The sequence below is a fragment of the Schistocerca serialis genome, chromosome 2 (assembly GCF_023864345.2).
Source record: "Schistocerca serialis cubense isolate TAMUIC-IGC-003099 chromosome 2, iqSchSeri2.2, whole genome shotgun sequence".
Lineage (NCBI taxonomy): Eukaryota > Metazoa > Arthropoda > Insecta > Orthoptera > Acrididae > Schistocerca > Schistocerca serialis.
Genome location: NC_064639.1, coordinates 877,051,030 through 877,069,890, shown reverse-complemented (window position 1 = coordinate 877,069,890; position 18,861 = coordinate 877,051,030). Strand labels below are relative to the sequence as shown.

The 18,861-nt window shown below is 38.3% G+C and overlaps 1 protein-coding gene across 1 annotated transcript in view; it reads left to right on the top strand.

Moving 5' to 3' along the window:
- The window catches only part of LOC126456093 (xaa-Pro aminopeptidase ApepP-like), a 121,428-nt gene extending 118,298 nt beyond the window's left edge, over nt 1-3,130 (top strand). The window contains exon 13 of the mRNA XM_050091849.1: nt 2,815-3,130. Within this exon, the coding sequence (XP_049947806.1) occupies nt 2,815-2,949 (135 nt within the window). The 3' untranslated portion in view covers nt 2,950-3,130. The remainder of the gene's footprint in view (nt 1-2,814) is intronic.
- Nucleotides 3,131-18,861: the final 15,731 nt, after the last annotated feature.

Below are 18,861 nucleotides of genomic sequence, written 5' to 3'. Positions count from 1 at the left end.
AGTGATTGTTCTGTAGTTGTATAGTCAGATATTAATGTGTCTTTATGCCAACCTTTTTTTAATACCATTGTGATCAAACAAATGTTAAGCTGATAATAGCAAGTAAACAGCAGCTTCATTGTGAAACTGAGGAGGCATCAACTTTTTTTCAGAACAATAGCTTTCTGCATAAATTACTTGGTTACATTTAGGTGTCACAAGTATGAATAGCACTAAACAATCTACAGATTTAGAGTCTGTGATCTGTCATCATACTGCTGAACACAGTTTTTTTGCTTATGCAGCTAAGTGTAATCTAGCACATTAGAAGGAAAGCCACTAGTTAGAAAATAGCTGCTGCTTCCTAGTTATGTTAAAGAGCTGCTGTAATTTCTCGATTGGTAGCTGAATATTTACATGTATAAACTGGTATTTTTCAAAGAAAACAGGTACCAACATTTGTTACAACAAAGCACTGCCCCCCAACATTTGTTACAACAGAGCACTCCCCCCCCCCCCTCCCCCCCCCCCCCCCCCCGCCATTCTTCCCACCCCCTCACCGCTCATTCTCTCTCTCTCTCTCTCCTATGTTTGTTCAGCTGATTGCTGTTACTGTGGGAGTAAAGGACACCACTCACCATAATGGACAAGTGTCGAGTCATTGACAGGCACACACAAAAATGACAAAAAATTTGCTAGCTTTGAGAATAAATCTTTTCTTGAGCTGGAGTACAAATGCACACACTTGCATGCACATGTGCGCACACACACACACACACACACACACACACACACACACACACACACACACAAATGTTCTTGCTCTCTATACTTCTACATAGTGCCAGCTGGATGCACAGTGTGAGGAATGCAGTTCGGCAGGTGGACTGTGGTGGGCAGATGTTGTGTTGGAAAGAGCGGATAGAGGGGAAAAGAAGTGTGAGGCACGAAGAGGGTTGGGTTGGGTAGCTAGTAGCCTGTAGGGAGGCAGTTGATTTGCTGGCTAGGAATGCTGGAGAGAGATGTGGCAGGTGCCTGGGCTATCCATGTAATGCATGGGTATTGGATACACTGAGGAGCAGTGAACAATGAAGGGGATGAGGAGAGGCGAATTGGGAGGGGGTGACAGGACAGACGAAGAGCAAGCTGTTTGTTTAAGGGTGTGGGGACAGTCGATTAACAGATATTGAGGCCAGGATGGTTCCAGGAGTGAAGGATGTGTTGCATCTGCATGTCCCATTTGAGCATTTCAGAAAAGCTGGTGGTAGAGGGGAGAATCTAGATAACCCAAGTCATGAAACAAAAATTGAAATCAAGAATGTTGTGTTCAGGTGCATGTTGTGCGAATGGGTGATCTATTTTGTTCTTAGCCACAGTTTGGTGGTGGCCATTCATTCTCATGGATTGCTTGTTGGTTGTTGTACTGAAGTACTAAAAGTCCATGCAGTGATTGCAGCAGAGCTGGTATATGACAGAGTTGTTCAGTTGATGCATCCCACATTATAAAATTTATCATGAATATGTTATATGAAGTAAGTAACTAACTAAGTAAGTACAATACTACTTGTCATGCAGCTTCACTATCAACTCTGCTATTTGCTATGTGGTTAACAGGAAGTTTCAATCCCTGAATCCAGATAATCAGATAATTCACAGAAGCTGTGACTAATGGTGTCTTCCTTTAAATTTTTGTTGGAGTTGATAGAGATTCTTTATTTTTAAATTAATTGTGCAAATAACAGTTCAGATGAAACTCATTTTTATTATCAGCAAAAAGAACTGTTAAGGAGTAAATGTACTAGGAAATGAATGTAAGAACATTCTTAAAAAGGACTCTACAAGATGAGTGGTTATTTATTTTAACATTTGTTTCTTATAGCTTACTACATACCATTTGATATTATAATTTTAGGTATAAACCATGTTTTCTATCACATTGAGCATACCGAATTAAAGCCATTTTAAATTCATCATTACCTCAATTACATGCAAACGTTTAAAGGTGAATGGATGAGGTAAAAAGGTGAAGTCTGTGGTGCACAGCCCCTGACTGAGCTATTGGTGTGACTGTAGATAAGAGTAGTAGTACAGCCTTTACTCATCATAGAACTAGCAGGGGGTTTGTAGTGAGCCTATGAACTCAGCTGTCTTTTACTCCCAGAAGAGATCCCTGGTACTCATTTGATAACAGGCTGAGTGGACTTGGAGCCATCCTGAAGGGACTGGAATGAAGACAAATCTGCATCCCTACCTGGGACAGACCCAGGGGCTTCCATAGCTGGAGTGTAGCATTCTACCTGCTAGACCACCATAGCCACTAAAGATGGACAAATAATAAATAAAATTTTTAAAAAAGCTCATAAAAGCTGTTAGGTACTGCGAAATTTTCATATTTATTTAAGATTCCAATGCTATCTTCTACAAGTCAATTTTGATGTAAACAAATGTCTAACTTTTTCACACTCAGACAGAAAACACTGTAATTTGTTGATTCTGAACATCTGTTGTTTGAGAAGTTACTGCTTACATTTGTATGCATAATATATGTAATTTTAGTTCAATTCACAGTTTTATGCACAGTTTTTGCATTTTCTGCTTTTAGAAAAAGATAGCTGTATTTCAAAAAACATTTCATCTCTTAATGTCTCCTATGTTCATGTTTCCTCTGTTCTCAGCTGTATCATCCTAAACCAATTATTTAACATTTTCTAACTTTATTGTTTACAGAGCTTTATGCAAGTTAATAAAAATTTACGTCTTATTTAACCAGGCCCATTGTTAACTCTGTACTTTCTTCTCAGTAAATTTTTCTATTTCTTTTTTATTTCTTTACAGGTTAAATGGCTGAACAGCTATCATGATAGAGTTCGGAAAACTGTGGGTGCTCAACTGTTATATGAAAATGACTTTGATACTTATTCATGGCTTGTTGAGAAGACATTGCCCCTTCAAAATGTATGGAAATATTAATTAGTGAAAGAACACACTTAATTCAAAAGAAACTGAAATGAAAAACAATGTCTTAAAGTAAGTTTTGGTCACAAAAAAGACTGCCACATAAAAATGTGTGAGAAGAAGGAAGCAGTTTGAATTATTAAGTGTAATTATAACTTCTGTGATGAACATTGTCTGTATGCTTTAGTTAATATGAAATTCTAACATGAAGTTCCTATGTTGATAATCCTGAAATAAATTTACAAATCAACTGAACAGTTACTGTCTCTTGCATTTTGGGTATGAAACTCAGTCTCATGTACATATATATATGTCTGCTTGTGTCTGTATGTGTGGATGGATATGTGCGTGTGTGCGAGTGTATACCTGTCCTTTTTTCCCCCTAAGGTAAGTCTTTCCGCTCCCGGGATTGGAATGACTCCTTACCCTCTCCCTTAAAACCCACTTCCTTTCGTCTTCCCCTCTCCTTCCCTCTTTCCTGATGAGGCAACAGTTTGTTGCGAAAGCTTGAATTTTGTGTGTATGTTTGTGTGTGTTTGTGTGTCTATCGACCTGCCAGCGCTTTCGTTCGGTAAGTCACCTCATCTTTGATTTTATATATATATATATATATATATATATATATATATATATATATATATATATATATATGGATATAATAGAGGGAAACATTCCACGTGGGAAAAATATATCTAAAAACAAAGATGATGTGACTTACCAAATGAAAGCGCTGGCAGGTCGATAGACACACAAACAAACACACAAACACAAACAAACACACACACACACATGTTTGTTTGTGTTTGTTTGTGTGTCTATCGACCTGCCAGCGCTTTTGTTTGGTAAGTCACATCATCTTTGTTTTTTTTATATATATATATATATATATATATATATATATATATATATATATATATATATATATATACAAGTGTCACTGGCAAATATAATGTAATTTCTATCCACCACAATGTCGAATTGTTGTATTACTGTCCTCTAACTTCCGTGAAATAGTCTCTTACTGCATAGTTGATCAAAATGTATTTTAGAAGATTTCATATTTTAAACAATGAATTGGAGTCTCGTACCAAATAAGTAAAAATTGTGACATTTTTCTAACAAAGATTCAGAATGTAATTTTATTGACCATGTAAACAGCTGTGAGCTTCAGCCCTAATTCATTATGACAGAGCAGTTAGAAGAAAGGAAAATATTATGTGTCAATGTGATGTCTAGCCACCAAATAAATTTCTTTTACTTGCAAAATAATGTTTACTGTTGTATGAACAACTTCTTGATTTACTGGTGCTCTCAGGCTGTGATTGAAACTGCTTTCACATATATGTTGTAATAATGATGGTTTCACATATATGTTGTAATAATGATGGTCTATTTTAAAGTTTTTTTTCTTTTACTGTATCAACAAACTGTTACATCTTTCTGTTTAACAGTAATCAAAAAACATCTTTCCTTAAATTTCATATTCCTCTACATGCTACTAAATTTCAAAAGAATTTGTACAAGCTATATTTTTGTAGCCACATAGATTACACAGGAAGATATTCTGGTAACACAGCTACTTTTCAACATAATTGACTGGATTAATGAAACCATAACATTAGCAGAAAGAAACAACACAATTGCACATTACTGAAACAAGGATCTTGATGTGCAATCTTTTACAGTTAATCTTTAAATGAGTGTGTGTATCATTCACTGCTCTTATTTAGCACAACCACAACACTTACCGATACATGACATGAGCCCCATACATGCAAGCCCTATAAGTCCAATTGCAGACTGCACAATACATCCTGCAATTTCTTTTGCACACCAGTTTCCACACTTTGTCCCACAGTCTTCTCCTGTTTCACCAGGTATATCTGAGTCAGACATTATGTAGAAAATTAATACTTGCTCATAGTTTTTATTAGTTGTTTTCCATATTTACTAAATGAATTCTTATTAATTCATGATAGATGTTCTCAGAATTCATGTAACATGAGATATAATGAAGTTTTTCATAAATTCCAAGCTGCTTCATGTTTAGCTTTGGAGCAACACAACTTCAAATACTAAGTTTCACTTGATACTTGGTGCTCTCTACTGTAGTGGAAGGAGCAAGCCAAATAAAATAAATCTGTGATTCAACAGTAACACTTGAACATAACCTGTAATGAATACATTAAAATTACATAACTTGATCACTCTGCTTAGTAAATAATGTGTCAATGTTTTCCATACATTTATTACTCTGAATGTGGACAATTGTACACAAAGTTAAGACATACGAGTACTTGGTACAGTCAAATGTAGTGCTGTCTTTCTAGCATACAACATCTCACACACTGTCAACTCCAGCAGGATGGATGCTATCTCTGCAGGAAGATGTGTGTAATTCTTTTATCTTAGTTCCTTGTGTGATATATATATCCTGTTAGAGATGTGTTATACGCATTGCATCAAAGTCTGAGATAGATGTGGCCTTGATTTATTCATTGGTCATCCAAAATATTAAAAAATGAGTAAGCTGTTGCTATAAAACTACTTACAGGGTGCTGTATTAATGTTCAAGTTTAATATCATCCACTTCTTGGACCCATTTATCTCACACTTTATGGGAATTTCACGAAACAATACTAATTAGACAGTAAATGAGACAACAATTTTTTCAAATTTCATTGACGAAAAGAGAACCCATTTATCTTACACTTAATGGAAATTTCACAAAACACAACTGATTAGGCAGTACATGAAACAATAATTTTTTACACTTTTGGTTAATGAAAATAATGCCAGGAGTGATTCAGATCTTTCATGGGAGTATTAAAATAAAAAAAAAAAAATCCAGTTACCTTCTCAAAATCTTTAATTCTGAGAAAAGTGATCTATTGGTTCTTTCCATTGCTTTACAATTTTCAAATGGTCTGTATGTTATTCCCAGTGCTAAAAGCAACTCATATTATCTAACATCCTGACTAGTGTGGTGTGATATGTTTAAAGCAGATAATTTGAATATAGTATTGAGGAAAAGCTGCAAGGGATAGAAAGATCACAATGTGTTGTCGATGTGTGTGCTTGCAGGACTTTGTCAAAATGTTGAAGAAGCCCTACCAACAGCCATTCAGTGCAAAGTGGCTGGAATGGTAACGTTTCAATAGACATAACTGAAACCAGAGACCAAATAGTAATAAAGGTACTGGTGACATTATTTGCATATGATCTGTGGAAGAAGATAATATCCCCAAAATTCAAACACTGCTTAACTGTTCTACTTTACAAGAAAGAAAATAGGCAGTACACATGGAAAAAAGCTAAGGAACATGATGGTTTTCGAACTGGGTGTGGCACAACACATTTGAAAGTTGTACATGAAATTATAAAACGTGAGTTTGAATTACCACTTTTTCTGGGATTCATAGATTTTTTACTAAACTTTTGACTCAATTTCAACATAATCTGTACTAACAGCCATTGAGAAACAGGGCAGTGGTTCTACCTGTGTTGGCATATTGAAGTACATTAATTTTATCATGGAACTATACTGATTGTTTATAGTGCAGATAAACTTCTACAACAAATACAAAAACTTAATAGAACAGATTTGCATTTAGGCCAAAAAAAGGATTGTTGTTAGACTAAAGAGATGTATAATCAGCACACCAGTAGAAAAATTGTACATATTAACAATGAAGTAATGGCTTTAGCTTATGACTTTTAAAATTTAGGCACTTGAAGACACTAACTAGGTAAAGAGCAAAAGAAATAACCAGAAGAGTAAAAATGGCATGGAGTGTTTCTGGCAAACTACAGGAGATTTTAAACACAAATAAGATTCAGATCAGCTTGAAACAACCAGTGTGTCTTATTTATGGCTGTGAAATATGAGTTTTTAATGTGATTTTCTGCCACTTTTGAGTTTCTTATGTGAGTCTTTTAGTGAGAATAAATATGACAAAACAAAAATTTGAGTTGCTTCAGGAGATAAGCAAATTTTATCCCAGATTTTTGTTTTGTTACAAACAAAAAGCAGTTTCTTGGTTAGTTTATCAGTTAGTTTCATGCTCCATGGGTGATTTGCATGAAAACTGTAATTATGTGAAATGAGACATTTTAAACACACATCAAAACTTAATTTTTAAATATGGCTACATTCTAAATGTTTACAAAGTTTTTTTAAAAAATATCTACAAATGTGAGTTAGTAATTCCTACCTACCACCTTTTACAAATTACAGTTATAGGAATTCTTGTACAGAGTAGAAGTTGTCAAGGGGAAACTGGTTTTGTTTGAATGATATTGCGGTGCCTGTGTTATTCTGAATTATGATGCAATGCTCCTGTCACTGTGGTGACTACAGCTATTATGAAATACAGGAAATGTATTCGCAGTTGCGAATATAGACAACCATCAGCTGTATAATGGAATAATGACAATGAAAATTTGTGCCGGACTGAGACTTGATCCCAGATTTCCCACTTATCGCAAGCGATCGGCTTGTCATTTGGCTATCTGAGTACAACTCATGGCCAGACACAAACTTCCATATGTTGTCAACCTTGTATCTACAACCTGAACTCATACATCCATTTGTACATTCTGGTACAGGGGAGAAATTTTACTTGAAAGTCGCTTGCCCAGTATCGGCAGATAAACACGATATAGCAGAGCCTGTGTTATTCCGATGCAGTGTTCTAACTAGAGGCAAGATCATGGTGTTCAGTGTACAGCTCTAGTTAGTGCATCATACTGCATCTGCAGCAGTAATCTGAGCAGCACTTGGTACTACAGTGACACAATGAGCTGTTGCAAATCAGTCACTTGAAGGACATGTCCAAACCAGATACCCTGTAGCATGCATTCCATTGACCCCAAACCACTGCAATTTTTGACTCCAGCAGTGTCAGGAGAGAGCTCATTGGAGGGCAGAATGGAGATCTGTTGTTTTTTCTGATGAAAGCTGGATCTACCTCGGTGCCAGTTATAGCCATGTGTTGGTTAGGAAGAGGCCACTTGAGGGCCTGCAACCAATCTATCTGCTTGCTAGGTGCACTGGACATACACCTGGGCTTATGTTATGACCTGGGCTGCAATTTTGAATGACAGCAGGAGCACTCTTGTGGCTATCCCATGCACTTTAACTGCAAAACAGTACATCAATCTGGTGATTTTATCTGTTGTGATGCCATTCATGAACAGCATTTCTGGGGGTATTTTCCAACTGGATAATGCTCACTCACATACCACTGATGAAACCCAACATGCCCTACAAGGTGTTGACATGACACCTCGGCATGCTCGATCACCAGATCTGTCTGCAGTTGAACACATATGGCGCATCATTGGACGACAAATCAAGTGCCATCAAATGGTTCAAATGGCTCTGAGCACTATGGGACTCAACTTCTGAGGTCATTAGTCCCCTAGAACTTAGAACTAGTTAAACCTAACTAACCTAAGGACATCACAAACATCCATGCCCGAGGCAGGATTCGAACCTGCGGCCGTAGCGGTCTTGCGGTTCCAGACTGCAGCGCCCTTAACCGCACGGCCACTTCGGCCGGCAAGTGCCATCCACAGGCAGCATTAACCACCCCTGTATTGACTGACAAAGTGGAACAAGCATGGAATTCCATCCCACACACTGACATTCAGCATCTGTACAAGACAACACATGCATACCCGCACGACTGCATTCAACATTCTGGTGGTTACATTGGTTATAAACGCATCAGCAATTCACGTTTGCAATAGCTTATCTCATGCATCAATTAACCTGTGATTTTGCAATGTTGATCAATTAAACATGTTACCTAAACAAATGTATTCCTGAAATTTTGTCATCCTACAGTAATTACTTTTTGGTGTTGTGATTCTTTTCCATCAGTGTAGATCTTGTCATGGCTGGATCTCCCAAGAATATCAGTGGTTCTGATGAAATGCTGTTCATGCTGTCCACTCCAGGGGCCTTGTTTCAACTTCGGTCTTTCAGTACTTTGTGAAGTTCTTCTCACAGTGTCATATCTCGTGTCACATCCTCATCTACTTCCTCTTCTATAATATTGCCTTCAAGTTCTACTGTAGAAATCAGCTGTGTCTTTCATCAGAATACAGTGTTGTTCTTCCACTTTTCAGCACAGTGAGTGCTGCAGCAGAAGCCCACGTGATAGGTATTTTCTGATATACCAGTTTCCATACACAGGGACTGCCAATGAAGCCTGTTTATCTCATTGAACACTTTAAAGGAACACGACAAGGAAGAGAGATGAGCCAAGCCAAGCAGATGGTGGTCATGATCAGTTTAGGGCAGAGAGACTGAACTGATGAGAAGTGGTTATTGATCATTTAGACTACATACAACATAATAGAGCCAATTTTCCATCTACCAGACACAATTATGGGAATCATGCAAATGAACACCTGACAACCACAGTTGCATTGGCCAGGTGTATCTTTGGAATTTCTGCCAGGACCAAATACAGCATTTCTAAATCAAACTACAGACCCTGACCTAATGCATTCCCTGGATCGTTCATTGCTGTACAGGAAGGGCACATTTCAAAGAAGGACAATGACATATAACAGCAATGGCGAGTATCACAATAACAAGTGCTACAGTGGGTCTAACTCTGTTGTGAATACCTTTTATTCTTTTGAAGTGGAGAGCCAAATATCAGCATAAACTGCTAGTAGTCCAGATTCCAATAGATTGGTTCCCTAGAGCATAAGAGAGACTGAGAGTGAAACCTCATAGTGTGAACATGTAATGGATGTAAAGCCATGAAAGTTGAACTGCCAGAAGCATAAAACAGATGTAAGAAGTGGATTCATAGGTTAAGCAGCAATAAGCAGCATAAGAAGTAAGATTGGATGCCTTAACTAAACCATGAGAACAAGTTCCAATTGTTTGGTTATAAAATTTCTTTGCATTCTGTGTGAAAACGCAGCTTGATAGGAAACCAATTTTAGGGTTTAAGGCTGACCCATGGATTCGGTCTTGTTCATAGAAGACAGTGGCGTAGTGTAATGACAATAGATGGGCATATTAGTGTGAGCCTGAGTAGTGCATAGCAGCAGCGTTGATTGTGAGCAAGCACAAGATGATGTCACTGTAACAATTCGACAAGGCCAGTGCAGTGTTGTGAGGCAGGTTAGCTTGCTGAAACAGCAAGCTCAGTGGTTCTGCACTAATTAGTGCTGCAAGGGGCAAGGCAGGTTTCCACAATGGCAATGGCAGTATCATTTTAAGATACTTGATTGGTAGTGGTGCATATGCACTGCAAGAGCACTGCTACCAACTGCAAGTACTGGTCATTTTTGTAATAGAATTATTCTGAGTCTTTCAGCTGACAAGGACAATGGGGCTGTGCTGGACAAGGTCACAACACAGACCTGCCAGCAGAGGTCACTGATTCTGTGTCAAGGCAGGGCAACAGCTCTGTACAATAAGTCCCTCCTCAAACTTAATGCCATGGCACAGATGGGCACATTATGTCACCTCCAGTAATATGGTCAACTCCTGCCCAGGGGGCAGTGGATCACTTTCCACACACACCAGCCACCATTTGTTGCTGTCAGATGGGAATCTCATGCAGTGACACCACCAGACAGCACCAGGGGTGTAACGGACACAGCAGCATTCAAATGGTTCAAATGGCTCTGAGCACTATGGGACTTAACTACTGTGGTCATCAGTCCCCTAGAACTTAGAACTACTTAAACCCAACTAACCTAAGGACATCACACACATCCATGCCCGAGGCAGGATTTGAACCTGCGACCGTAGAAGTCGCGCGGTTCCGGACTGCGCGCCTAGAACCGCTAGACCACCGCGGCCGGCCAGCAGCGTTCAGTTTGCACACTGCTGGTGTGAGGTTTGTACAGCCAGCTTATGTGATGAGGCCACCAGCATGCTGCAGTACAGTGTCAGCAATGCAAGGTGTATGGGCAGCTAGCCTATTAGGATTCAGTGGCCAGCCAGCCACTGGACCAATGTATCGACCCGTGCAGATCTGTCAATAAAAAAAACTTGTTACATTTGCAGCTCCCTTTCTCTGGAATCACCTGTGCTCCCACCTTGCCCCCACCACTTGCTCACCACCATCCTGGCTCATAGCTGCCCCACCCTGCCACAGGCAGGGCCAGTGCAATTGATGACAATTCATCAACCAACCTGAATAAAATGTTTACAGGTAGTTTATTTAAAGTATATTCTGTCTAATTAAAATTTCTAGTAGTATATAAAACACATTGTTTTAGCTTTAAGAAACATTCAGGCATCTCTAGACAAAGACAAGTTAGGTATTGCATTTTTTCAAATCTAAGAAAGCTAATATAGTAATTTCTCCATGAATAGGGATGTTTATTACTATGAAAGATGAACTACCAACGTTTCTGTTTTGGTTTTGACAAATATGCTGCAACGGGAAGGATTTAAATGGAAAACTGTCTGACAAAACTGTAGTTGTTTCCATAAAATACTGAAATGTACAAACTTTTGAAATAGTTTTCCTAAACCTCAGCTGAAGGGCCAAAAGGTATCTCATACTATAGCACTACATACAAAAGTCATAGCTGACACTGTAGCTGTGTTGTACAGGACATAGGAAATGAGGTTTGATCTTAGTAGTGTAGGCCTGTTTTTGCATATAACATGGCTTGAGAGCTCTGCTTGGTGGGCTTCCACCACAATAGCTAATTCTGGTCACACTGCTTTTCAATTTTAGTACATTTCTTGGATTCTTTTGTGAAAGATTTCAATGTCAATAATATCAACAGTTACATCAATGTCTTTCCAAGAGCTATTGAATGTAGATAGTTATGAAAAGTAAATGGTTCCATTAAAATAAAAATACTTGGTTCAATACCTTGGTTGATGCTGGAGTTTGGTGCACTACACATACAAAACATTATGTGCACCTCAGCATACTGTCAATATCCGAAAACCTCGTATCAATATCTGGAACCATTCAAGAAATAAAATGGGTACTTTGCCTTACATGACTCACTTTGTATTCTTCTCCATCTTCATTCACAAATAATTTTATGAAGTCATCAGCTTGACGTTGTAACTCATGAAGTGAATTAATATCTGAAAACTGCTGTCACTTAAGGGCTGCTGTCTTTACTATTTACATCATTCTTTCCACATCTGACTCTGTTAATGATTTTTAAGGATAGTTGTGAATACATACCGCAGCATAATTTCTTGCCTCATGAAAACAGAGCTGAGAAAACCTTTGTGAGACAGTAGCCACTTGCCGCTAAAGACCTCGTTCCTAGACCTATAGGTGGCAGGCAAGCAGTAGATTAAAAATGTGTCATATGGACGCATGAGATCTGCAGCGATTTGCTGTATGCACAGGCACTGGTACAGACAGATAGTTGCAGGTGGTCTAGCCCATAGTCGTACCATGCCCGACTGTTTTCAAAGCGGCATAGGAGAGTGTCACCTAGATCTGTCCCTCTTCCTGCTACTTCCATCCTACACTGTAGTGTGTGCAAGAGTTTCACAGACTGTGAAATCTCACTGAGAACTGGCTGGTGCAATAAGCTCACTGGGCAAAAAAAATTGGTCACCCCAGTATTAGGCACAGATGAATCACTAAGCCTTTATAGATGGTGCAGTGATCAAATCACATAGTCAGTCACATGTGTACTACTTCTAGGTGAGCATATGTCGAAGCCCAACTTATGCCAGGCTAATTAGCAATGTCTTTATCCCTTGTAATTACTCGCAGCGTATTTACCCATTCAGAATATGTCTAGCCACTGTAGGCACTGGACGTGTTTGACTGTAGTGATGTTCAACCATTTTTTTCCATAAAGCGAGAAGAATAAAACACTCGGAAACTGCCATTGAACGGCTTAGCAAAATTGCTTCAGGCTAAACATGTAACCGCAGTATCGAACACTGTATTCGAATTTCCAAATTATATTTCGTCTTCTGCAAAATTAGTTGTGAGTAAATGCACGGCACGTAACAGGCTGGCAGCGCTCCACTTATAAGAATACTGGCGTGTACACCAAACTGCTTCTCCCTCTCTGTTCCTCCGGTGTAAACATGATGGTTTTGGCGAGGAAGAAATTAGTCCTCCTCCCTCCCCTTGTTCAACAGGGGCGGCCGGCAGGTAGTCGAGGCGCCATGCCACAGTTTCCGAAGCTGCTCCCTCCAAGGCTTGGTTTCGAATCCCCTTTTGGACATCAGTGTTGAGATTGTAAAAAAAAAGGGGGGGGGTAGGGGGGGCGGCAGATTTGCCGCCCCTCGAAAAGTGGAAAGTGCCGCCCCATGCGGCGGCACGTTTCGCACGTGCCTTACGCCAGCCCTGTAGTTATAGATTACAAGGTATAGTGTTAGTATAGTAATAAGTTGTTCAAAATTAAGGTCAACAAGGCCTAATTAAAATTAAAATTTGTGGTTACATTTAATACCATATTAAATACAGATAAGCATTAAATAATTCATAGAATAGTTAAGTTTTACTAGATAAATATAATAAGTACATACAAGTAGTTCAATTTTTAACAGTCAGTTAGGCCTTATGGAAATTTACATTTTGAAGATAAATTATAGTATAGAAAGATAAGTATTCAGATATATTACATAGAAAAATCACATTCAAAACATTCATGTAAGTTATAAAAAGAGTATTTTAATAATATCAATGTAAGCCTTTTTTTAAATGTGCTGGGTTGTTGATGTTTTTTATGTTTATTCGTAGAAGATTATAAAGTTTAATCCCCATGCATTTTACACTATCAGCATATAATTTGATGGAATGAGGAAACTGTGTCAGCAAGTATTTCCCCCTAGTGTCACGCTGGTGATAGTAAAGATTCTGCTTCAGGCTGCCAATATTGAGCTTGGTAAAACTTAGTACCTCCAATATGTACTGGCCTGGAAGTGAAAGAATACCTAGTTTTCAGAATAGTTGTTTACATGAGGCTCTTTGCTTTTTAAATAACATTATCATGACAGCTTTCTTCTGGAGTTTAAATATTTTATTGGACTCAGAACTGTGGCCCCAGAATATGAGGCCATGTGCTAGGATTGAGTGAGAAAGACCATGGTACACTGACATTAGGATATTTATACTCATCACTTCCCTGAGTGACAGAAGCATAAAACATACTTTTCTTAGCTTGGTAGCTAAGCTGTCAGTGAACCTTTTCCAGCTTAGTGTGTCAAAAATAGATACTGAAGCGGGAACGTGTGGTATCTCCGCTTACAGTCACTCATGTGCAGTGAATCGGCTTTATCGCTGCACCCACACACTATGCTCAAGGGAGAGGCTTGGTGACAAAAAATGACTAAAGCAGTTTCGGGACAGGACACATTTATTCTTCCTAGCATTACAATAAATGACGAATACCATTCGTCGCTAATGTCCGTCCATACAGATGCGTTGCACTGGCGGCACGGCTCGATCACCGATCCCGGAGGGTGTACACTCCAGTGATGAGCCGTGGCGTGACCGCGTGGACTGAGCGAGACAAAAGGCCGCGTCACTGAATGTTCTGCTCCTGGCGCGACCGGAGGCGCCGTAACGTCCGCGAAGGAGCGAAAGACACTTCAACAGTCTGGTGCACACTGCGGAACGGCGACTGCGTTTACGACCGCGCGTACGCATTTACGATGGAGTCACTTTGACTCGACGCAAGTGGTCCGTGGCGGGAGAACTGAGAGACGTGTGTCGCGTCGCGTCGACTAGCTCGCACTGTCCGCCTGCTTTTGTCTCCGTGCGGTCCGGTGTGCCACGCACCATTGCCGAAATTCGGCGTAACGGTACAGCTGCCCCTACTTGTGTCGGCAGTGCCGTAGTTCAGCCCTTCGTGCGTTGGTCGGTGCTGCCGCCACAATATTAAAAGGAATTTTGTTACATTTTCCAGTTCGATACTATTTCCACCTATCTGTATAGTTGGGATGGTGGGATTTCTGTCCTGGACTGAATGAAATGTTAGGCCGATAGTCTTTTCTGCATTAAGAAGTAGCCTATTAGCTGCAAGCCATGAATCCAATACAGTTTTTAGCGGTTCGCCTATTTTTATTTCTTCGTTTGTTGTCCTCAGTGACAACGTACTGCTTTGCTACACTGGCTGAAAAATGAGGTTTGTATTTCAGACACTGACTACGGTAAATGATGTAGCTGACAGATGCATAGTTGTATTTCGCAGTCTTTTATTTCACTTTTCACAACCCCCCAATAATACACAATTATATGGCCAGTGCACTATTGTTTTACCTTCCCATAAGCCTCATTAATAGTTTGCACACTAACATCCACATACTGATACAATAGTTTCCTGTTGAACATCTATGAGCAGTAAAAACATAACCACAAAGTTCACAGTTCTTGAAGAATGGAAAGGAACGTATGGAGCACACATTGTCATTGTTTTTACACACAGCCTAATTGTTTAACACTTATTTCACTATTAAGTTGATGCCTTGTTGTCATTATAACCAACACAGATTTCTCGTCTGAAACTTGGCCGTGGGCTGACTGTCTCGTGACCAAAAATCAAGCCCTTATGTATCATCACAAAAATAGGTGCCGAAGCTACACATTGTTCGAAGTTTAATTTGCAGAAAATCCAATTAAATCTTGAAAAATTGCATCTTTTCAACAGTTTCTTGTATTGCAAGAGTTAGGCCGAATTATTTGTTTAAACCATGAAATTAACATATATAGTTACGCAAACAATACTTTTGTTAAGACTGTTATTTACTACGTAATTAATTAATGGCTGGCTTTGATAACAAGTTTTTGAACAGAGCCAAATAAATACTTTAAGAACACTATTGTTTCATCTTCCAAATGTTTATAATTAGTATAGAATTTATATTTGTTTATACGTCAACAGTAGAATTTAAGTTACGAAACAATTACTGATTTCGGCCTATAATAAAAGATACTAACTAGTAATAGTCAAAATAAATTAGAAAATCAAGTACATTCATAAAACTAAGCACAAAATTAGTTCTAGTGTTACATTCTTTAAGACAAACGGCCAACCTTTCTCTTTTAACGAAAATGCAGATTATATTCATGTATGTTAATGGTACTTAATTCAAAATTGAAAAAATGAATTTTAAAGAGGCAGATGGCAAAACAAGAAGAAAAGTAAAATTATCCCAGCTTGCTTTGTGACATCACCCCCTCATTGTATTGACCAGATAGATACTGCAAATAGCTAACTGGACAGCTCAATGGCCATTGAGCTGTCCAGTGGCGCCAGAAATTGGGTTTAAAATATACACACAAAAATATTACATAAGAAATCTTATAAAAACTACAGTATATATGTTTTTTTTCAAATTTATACTTATGTGAACTGGCCATATGAAAATCCCCATACAAAATAATTACACACAGTGTATTATTGTGCAATATCACACAATATCCACATGTTATACTTTTAACAAAAAATTAAGCATCTTCATCATAAGTGATGCCCTTCTTGGGCAAGTGAAGATTACATTTAAAGATATGTATCATTTTATGCAAGTCCTGTCTTGCTTAACAAACAATTAGTCCTCATGGATAGCAAAGAAGTTAAATTACACTGCACCTTAGACAGAAAATTTCACTTGCTTAATGTTTAGTAATTTTCACTAAGACTTTCACATTTTTAATTAGCATTTTCACATTTTCTCACCAAGTTGTCCATGCCTTCAACAGTTCCAAGTGGCAGTTACCCAAGGAAATGCACTGCTATCAGTTCCCTTGGAGGTGGTTCTCCTCTGCCACAGTACATGAGAAAAATAGACAAAATATCCTACTTTAGTACGCTTACTTTTACTTTTAAGTCTAAAAATTGTTTAACACTAATGGCAAATGATAGTCATTACATCATAAATAAATAAATTGCATAGTTCTCATAACATTACAATTACTAGTGTGGCTTTGATAGGTCACATCGCCACATAAAGCATGATCTTTGAACTCTAACTACTCTGACGAACCGCCATGTTAATTTCCAGTCAGCCTTTGTACCTTTTACAATGTACAAGTGTATCTTTCTTTGTGCTGAAATATATGCATGTATAAACATTTATGGGAACAGTTTGTTGTGTACACTGTTATCTGTATTCCCGTTTCCCATACTAGCACTAAAACTGACTATACTATGAAAGGTGTGGACTAGTAAAAATTTTAAATCAAGTACACATTACACCACAAAACATTACTTTAAGTCATAACTGTCTGAAACTGATTAAACTTGAAAGACTTTTCTTTCTTTTGCATTTGCAGAATAGCAAAAACTCAAGATGTGCAGTAGCATAGATGCACTAATCATTACGTTATAAAAAAAGAATAGAGACACCATTACATAACTTAATTACTAATCAGATCAAAATAAAGGGGATGTAAGTTGTAGCAAATCATAACCCCACTTCTCTACTCAACTCGGAGCACTACTCTCAGTCAAATAGAAAATTAAATCCTCACAAAATGCTACCAAATGGTTGACCTGTCCAAATATTCACATCAGTCTAGCATCACAGTTATCAGTTAATCTGTAAAATTAATTTTCATTGTTCCAACATTACCACTTTAAGCTCGTAATTCCTCAAAACCCAAACAGAAGTTTTCAGATATGTGTAGATACAATAATGCAGCATTATATGACTTGTAAATATTGCTCTTTCTGTTAATCTCTCACTCCAGCTGCAGTGTCATGAATTGCACAATATAAACAGTTCTTAATGTTCCCTGGTTCACAAATAGATTATCAAGATCGTTACACTACATTGGTTTGTATACAGTTACCTTTTTCATTACTCAAGCATATCTGTCAGCTCCATTATTTTATTTACATTTCTTACCTTGCTGACTAGTGGACTGCATTCTCAAAAAATATCCCTACTGCAGAGATACGCTCCCTAACCATTAAGACCCTAACATTATTCATTATTTTCTTATTTCATTATTGTTTCGTTATCTAATAAACAAACACCTGTTCTCCTTATCTAATGCAAAATGGACTCTACTGAAAAACACAGTAACAGACCCTTATGCTAAGGCAAATTTTAACTCTCATTACTGATCAGGCAAAATTATCCTGTGGTTAGCGTGAGCAGCTGCGGAGTAAGAGGTCCTTGGTTCAAGTCTTCCCTCGAGTGAAAAGTTTAATGTTTTATTTTCAGACAATTATCAAAGTTCGGGCACTCGCACATAATCAACTTCGCCCTCCAAAATTCCAGGACATGTTCAGATTTGCTTGGACATATGCAGGATTTGGCGGTCTACACAAGGAAAAATTTTAAAACTTAAAAACCGTTAAAACCATATGTTTTGACAGAGCACAAGGAAAACTGTGCGACTGTGAAACTGTTGCATTCATTTGTTGCAGTTTATGTGACACACATTTATGTTTTCATCACTTTTTTGGGAGTGATTATCACATCCGCAAGAAAACTTAAATCAGGCAAGGTAAAACCCATTCGCCAAGAGTACAAGTTTGGTGGGTCGACAACATATTCCTGTCATGTGACGCACATGCCGTTACCAGTGTCATATAGAATATATCAGACGTGTTTTCCTGTGGAGGAGTAGGTTGGCCTATGATCTTGCGATCAAATGTTTTCGATTCCCATTGCAGAGGCACGTCCTTTCGTCTAATAATCGCACGGTTTTGCGGTGCGGTCGCAAAACACAGACACTAAACTTATTACAGTGAACAGAAACGTCAATGAACGAACGAAGAGATCATAACTTTGCGAAAATAAACTTTTCACTTGAAGGAAGACTTGAACCAAGGATCTCTCACTCCGCAGCTGCTCACCCTAACCACGGGACCACGGCGCTCGTGAGCTCTGAGTATCCTTGATGTTGCCTATCTTGCGCATGGACTACTCAGTTTGTATATTTTGCTTATTTTTTTCATAGTTCCACACAACTTCTTCCTATTTTCTCGATTGAT